The sequence below is a fragment of the Varroa jacobsoni genome, unplaced genomic scaffold, assembly GCF_002532875.2.
Source record: "Varroa jacobsoni isolate VJ856 unplaced genomic scaffold, vjacob_1.0 scaffold_1127, whole genome shotgun sequence".
Taxonomy (NCBI): Eukaryota; Metazoa; Arthropoda; class Arachnida; order Mesostigmata; family Varroidae; genus Varroa; species Varroa jacobsoni.
In genome coordinates this window covers 166,220-173,600 of record NW_019214029.1, presented here as the reverse complement: position 1 = coordinate 173,600, position 7,381 = coordinate 166,220, and the positions used below count along the sequence as shown (strand labels likewise).

The following is a 7,381-nucleotide window of genomic DNA, read 5'->3' as shown; positions in this document are numbered from 1 at the left end:
CATATATATATATATATATATATATATATATATATATATATATATATATATATACGAGTATAGGTATCCTTGTGTTTACCTTCTCAGCCTAGTGAACCCCGGACACAACAGCCAAAAAAAGGCGGCCAGTCCCGCAGATAAGGTCGCGCAAAGTCCATACAGACATCCATCCAAACACATACACCCGCGAACTACAACATGAGGCGAAGCGCTTAGCATGGTAGGCAATCATGAAGGCGCCGACCATTGAAGACAGCAGAATGCTGGGTCAGTTTCCACAATTTGACGCACAGCTTCGGCCCGTCAGCGCTGTCATTGGCTACCCTTCATGGAACCAATATGGTCGCCAAACAAACCGTGTAGCAAGGCTTAGATGTGTACAAATGTGCGACTATGCGAGCCAGCAGTACAATTTTGACCTGCATTGCATGTGAATGGAGCGAGCATATCATGCGCGTGACGCAAACAATTCCAATTGCAAGTGCCTAGGCTTTGTCATGTTCCACTTCCAACGGAACGATCATATTGGAACTTCAAATGTGGGTCTGTATCAAGGCAAGCCATTTCGTTACGAACTAAATAGGCGTACTTTCAACCCAGTTCAAATAGCTCTTTGCTTTTCGTAGCTGTCTATCCTTTCTAAAGACAGACAGTTACGAAAATGTCGAGAAAGCACCAAGTGACCGGGGATATTTTTCCTAACCACATCCTAATCAAGTTTTTTTTTTCTTAATTTCGGAATTAGGCGTCCTGTGTAACATAACATTAGCCGCATCTCTGATGGCGATTGGGCTGTCAGCAAGCATTCGGAACGAGCAATTGTTCTTCGCAGCCGAAATCAATCATGAACGCATAAATCTTGGACTCAATTTAGATGGTGCACGCTAATGTCCTGCGAAGACCTTACGTATCGTAGATGTTATCAAGAAAACTGATCTTTCCCATACAAAACAATAAAGTACCACTCGATCCGGTCATCTGGATCGCTTCTCCACCTTTTTTCTGACAGTACTACTACATCTTTGTAGCGACTGTGTTTTGGTGCATTTCCGCTTTTGACTACCCAACTATTATGAAATTAGTTATAATTTGACTTATTGTTAGCATCCTTATCAATATCAGTATCTGTGTTATGAACTCGGCAGCGATTGGTGATGTCGCAACGATGTCTAACGACCAGTCCGCCCGATAGACTGTAAGAGCTGCGCTGTCGCAACCCTAACCATTCTCTCTCTCTCTCTCTCTCTCTCTCTCTCCCTCTCTCTATATATATATATATATATATATATATATATATATATATATATATATGTACCATCATTAGTGCAGATGCTTGGTAAGATCTTTTTATTTCTAAACAAAACGCTGCGTAGCCACCTGTATTCGTACGTATTATCACCACTGCGACGTACGTACAGGATTTGGAAGTTCGTGCTATAGAAGACAACAACTCACTTCCTCGACCTCAGTTTCGAGTAAGGTTAAGTGACGACTCTTCACGTGGCTCTGATAGGTATATTTGGGTATACAACATCAGTACTATGATTCAGATTCGGTCGTTTTATCTTCCCAAAAATTTGCAGCAGTTCTTAGTAATGATAGCTGCATTCGATAATAACGATATCGGGGGGGGGGGAGGGGGGGTTTCAGTCTTTTCGTTGACGAACGTCCGTTTTAAACAGCAGCGTACAAGCAAGAACTCAGGAGCTACCCGTAACGTCCTTGAAAATAAACTCCTATATATATATATAGAACATTACTAATGTAATGTTTTTCATGACATCTACTACACAGTCCTCACCGGCTGAATTGTTTACCAAATCGTTGGCTTTCTAGCGATTAATCTGTCCAGTTAGCAACGGGACTCGCTTCGTTATTTATTGCATCGAAGTTTCGTGTAGCAATAGGTTCAAACGAATAAGTGCTCCTGCAGTAGGTTTCCACCGGTATCAAGCACTTTCTTATGGTTTGAGATCACTATGAACGTGTTAAAACTGAGATTCTGGGAGCCAGACTCATTTTTGTTAGTTTTCGATTCGCTTGCAGCTGTGAGAAAGAACAGCTAAGACGATAGAACGATTTGGACAAGGCCAAAAGTTAAGCCTGCATGTATCCGAGGGCATGTGAGGCGATTCATAGGCCGCAACGGGTTGTTGCTGATAGTACAAGCGCCCGTTTTTATCGGACAAAGAGAGACGAGGATGAAATCAACTAGTGACAAGGAGAATCCGCATGAAGGCTTCTCATCTACCGAGTTATTTTAGAGGTATCATCAGCCCTTCTCTCCTTGTGATTATAATATTTATTATAATTATTTATTTAGCTTATTATCATTAACTAACACATCCGTTCGCAGGTCGTTTGATGTGCTACTCATTTACTCTCGCTTCCACTCCCACAGCCATCCTGTCTGTTTACATATATATATATATATATATATATATATATATATATGTATATATATAATGTTTTCCTTGCATTTTATTCATTAATCATGTTTGTTGGTATAGATAATCTTCGAGTGTCGTCGTAGCTTCGTGACGAGGCAGAATCGCCGCGAAGACATACCGTGTGGCTATGCGCGTCTTTGTGTGTGTGTGTGTGTGTGGTTCTAGGTTCCGTGATGTACGTTCTTGTAGCCTCACCCTGAACGGGGGTGTTTAGGCCCTGGTTCAACTATCGAAACGCATGACTTCATCATATACTTCGAGTTCGGTGCCGCTCTCAGCGTTTTCGTAGAGTTCGCATAGAGCGCCTTTTTGATCATTAAGTGTCAACTACGCTGGCCAACGAACGCCATAGGCTAGAGAGAGATTTCATTTTTCCGTTATCGACGCCATCTGCTTCAGGCAATCATACGCAAGTGACGCTATAAATATGCGACAAAACATCAGCCCTTATCGTTTTTCTTCGGCCTTTCTATAGGTCTATTGGTTTGGCTTGTTCTGTTTGCTCAGCTTATGGTCCGACCAAGCGCCCGTATACTGCGCCGGGGCACCGGAGTAACTAATATATATTTATGTATATACTATTGTTGGGTCAGCGCACCCATGCCACAATCGCCTCAAGGCGTGACATGTTTCAAGTGAAGATCCTATATCGCTTTATGTATAATCCTTATATCGGGCGTGATAGTATATGCCATCATTTAGTTGTCTATTACCGTCAATAGTAGGTGCAATTTTTAGCGACTAACATTGACCGCGTCGGCTTGGACATCCTCCACGACGCTGCTCTTATCAACGCTATTGTTATTATCGCGTTTTTCTGTCTCGTCTATTTTCACCATACTGAATGACAATTTAACGGGGTCACTATCATGGCTGTTCCTTTTGCGTGTTATATTCTAGTAAAGATGGCAATAATAAAATCATTATCAATGTGAACTAAAATTTTAACATGAGCTCTAGTTGAAGTTGTACATAATGTTAAGAGGTTTGACGAAATGAAAGTCGACTAACCTACAATTGGGACAGGCGACGTTGTGCGAGTAATCGCTAAAGAAGTACTTCTTCTCAGGATCGCTTAAAGTCATAATGATTTGCTCGCAGCGATTGCATCGTAGGCGGTCTTCACAACAAGGTTGAGCCGCAAAGACATCGTAACAATACAGGCCGCCGATGATGTGTGGGGAGCCGGCCCACTTCTGGTGGCAGGACACACATCGTAGCGTTTGCCAGTCGCCGTCTAGGCATGTCATGCAAACGGCGTTTAGGTACTGCGTTTGCGAGATACCGTTCATGTCGCGTCGGCCTGCAGCCATCGACACCGAGCCTGGCGAGTGTTGTCGGGGTGATAAGAACATCAGGCCATCAACGATCGGAAACTGATCGTAGATCTCGAGCGAAGAATGGCATAAACAGCAAGGTAACCGTGTGGTACGTTGCTGTGCTAGCGTTGTCAGAATGTACGTGCGAATGTCATCGCTTCGATCGTCATCCTCTACCTTAATCATATACGAATTAATCTTGGTTCGGGGCAGACAGTTGAATGCCGAGTAATCTTGACGTCTGGAGAATAGTTGCACTTCCTGCTGGCTATGGGGGTTCAGTTTTTCGTAGTTACCTGAGCGAGACGAATTAAAGAACGGGTTGACTGGCGATCGCGGGATGGGCGATGCAAATTGGTCAGGCGTCATCGGTGGTGAACAGCCCGTCGAGCCTGTGGACGAGATTGAGGAACTGCGCATTCGGTCCTGGTTGATTAATTGTTGATGCTGGAGTTGTTGGTGGTGATGATTGTTTTGATGACGATTCGAGTACTGCTGCTGCTGCTGTTGTTGGCCAACCTGAACAAGTTGGCCGCCGTACGCGGCGGCCGAAACCCTCGTCGTGGCCACGATTCCTTGCGACGATCCTAAAACGGTCTTTTCGTTCTGCTTCTTTTTACGGCCACGCTTCTTTTTTTCATCGGCTACCGGCGGAATCCAGTCGAGATCCTTACGGAGTTGGCCCTTGTTGCATTTGCACGCGCACGCCTTAACAATATAATTCGACGCTTTTTTCGACCAGATATATTGAAGTCTCTGCTTCTCTGTCCAGTTTCGGCCTCCCGCAGTTTTCGGCAGGCATCCGAGCAGCGAGTTCTGCCATTGTTCGAAGCACTCGCGGTGCATGTACTCAGCACGACAGTCCGTGTTGGTGCAGACAACTCGTACGGCGTTCGACAGGTCATCGGTAGACAGCGGCGCCTTACAGCCGGTTGGCACGCAGCAGTCTCCGGCGGTGTCAAATTGTACGATCTGCTGTCCACCGATAGCGCGTCCGGCAACTGCTTGAATGAGAGTTCGCACATTCGGGTCCGCTTGATTTGTTGGCATCAATCCAAATGGTATTGTCTTGTTAGCGATAGCGAATGACACAACACGCTGTGCTACCGCGGTCATTATGTCCGTCGGGGTTAACTAGGGACGGCTTCACGTGAATTCAGTCCGATCAACTCTTGCGATTCTCACGCACCGACGAAAATCTATAGCGAGGCACCCAATTGCAAGCTTGCGGTCGAGTTTCTGATTTGACAAATTCCTTCAGAAGATTCGCAGATGTTGGGCACCGATAGATATTCAGTGATGAATGAGGAACACAGAGGGCATTTTGTCACGATACATCGTCTTTGCCCGCTGTTCGTATCTCTTTCTTCTTATGACTTTTACGATGACACGCGCTGATACGGTTGGCGGCGACGACGACTGCTGTACACAATTATTGTAAATTCATACAGTAATAATTTATAAGTAAACGGCGGACGTCGAAATGTTGACGACGAAGCATATACACACATTCACATAATAATATTAGGTAACCAGTTATCACCAGGTGAAATCGGTCGGCAGATGAATGATATGGTGAGCGGCTAGAGTATAGTCAGGGACTAGTTGATCTACTCACTCCCGTCTACCAACTATATGTCAAAAAATTACACACGTTCCTGGATGATTGCGATTGTATTAGTCTTATTGAGGTGTCAAGTAATGTTCCTATTTGTTTATCTGTTCCATTATTACTGTATATTGCTGGTGTCGTTCGCGAACGGCTTGCTTGAGAAAACCACACCAGCTCTGCTAGCGGGGCACAGCGGAAATTTACTGTGGTATAGGGCTGTGCTGGTAGGAGGACGCTTGCCACACTGTGTTTTACTTAGGACAGGCAGTTGCTTGTTGTTGCAACTGGCTGCCGGCTTCCTGCCGGCGCTCCGCCCTCGGAGGGGACTCAGGCTAAACTGAGCGGGATTGGTCGCGTAAAGAGTAGCCGCCGATCGAGTAACAGGAACAACGAGCACCGAGTTGCAACTGAGTCCAAACTGCTAAAGTGTATTCACTATATCGTGCTCCACGCGGCCAGCACTGCCGCGACTGCTTTCCCGCCGTGTGCCGGCTAGGAGAGGGCAGCACAATAGCCCTCACCCATTCCAGCCGTCGCCCTTCTCTCCACACGTGCCGGCCATGCTCGCCCGCCGCTAACCGTCGCAGAGGCTCCTAATAATATTGCTTGCCCGCATAAACCTTACGAACTCCGACGACTGCTGTTACGACTACCCTTGTTCACTTCGCACTCTTTCCCAACACGGCAAGCGGCTACGCAACCCTCACCCAGAAGAGTTTTGCCGACGCTGCTCCCCCACGCCGAGGCAAACGGAAGCGAGTTGAGTCACCGCACCGCGCGGCGCTCCTCTTCCTACTTAGAAAAAAGCTTGCACCCAATGATAGGGGTAGCTGGTACAGATATGGATGCTACTACCTACCTACAGCGGAACTGGAAACTAATTTAAAATCAGACAGCACTCTAACCACTATTGCTCACCGGTTATGTTTGTTTGGCTACAGATATGCACACCACTTAACAGACGCTAAATATGCCATAGTTCAGCAATGCACAGACGCAAATCGAGTGCGTAGTACGTACACGATGCATTCAACATATTGAGTTCGACAGGAATCATCAAAAAAGGGCTAAACAAACATAATATTGTTCATATTATGATGTTCCAGGCAATATGAGGTTCATGAAAGACACTAACAGCATCCTAACTCCTAGTCGATTTCTCCGCCAAAAGTAAACATATCTTTGATTCCACTGTTATGCAGTTGTCTACCAATCTCTGTAAATATACGTGCTGCGTAGGTCAAACATGACGACTCATCAAAAAACGAACCATTCGTACGAATCGTATACTTATAAATACATATAGGTGTAATTCATAGAGATGCAGCATCTACGAACCGCTTCAATAGACATCTGAGCAGAAATACTTTTCGATGCAGTACGCTCTTCATTCATAATTCAAATAATTATTTTGCACGATACCTATAAATTTGGCTGTAATCTTAGACACTTTGATTGTTGACTTTTTAAGTTTTTAGTGATATCTATAGTAACGCGTTGCCGAATTATTTTCTGTGTGTCCATGTTGTTTCTAATCTAATACTGTACAGTACGACACACTATGTTTATAATCGAAGTGCAACGCGTATATATATATTTTTTTCTTTGTCTTTCACTTGTGTTCTCGCTTTAAGCCTGTGCTCATGGTAGCAATTTCAGCTGCAGGCCTTCTCGGACGGCCTACGCGACCAGTCGCGTAGATACACTTCATTTAGTAGCCTAAAAGATAGGCCTGAAATACCTATTGAGACCACTTCAAGCAACTAAACTGGTGCAATTAATTTGTCTTATACTGATTAATGTCCAGTACATAAATATTATAGTATACACACTTGGACCACCTTTATTTTAGTTTTTGTAATAAGGCCAGCGAAGCAGTGAACTTCTGAGGTGCCTCATAATGATATGCCATCTGCATCGGATAATCTTCACACTCCGAGCTGAGTGCGTTGATCAGTTCCTTCGCACAAAAATTAAATGCTACTCGAAAGAATCGTTTT

General features: G+C 44.7%; 1 protein-coding gene across 1 annotated transcript; it reads right to left on the bottom strand.

Moving 5' to 3' along the window:
• Positions 1-1,262: 1,262 nt before the first annotated feature.
• LOC111266917 (headcase protein) lies at positions 1,263-5,784 on the bottom strand. The gene has a single exon (XM_022844765.2). The coding sequence runs from the start codon at positions 4,883-4,885 to the stop codon at positions 3,407-3,409; it is 1,479 nt and encodes a 492-aa protein (XP_022700500.1). The 5' UTR covers positions 4,886-5,784; the 3' UTR covers positions 1,263-3,406.
• Between the last annotated feature and the right edge of the window lie 1,597 nt (positions 5,785-7,381).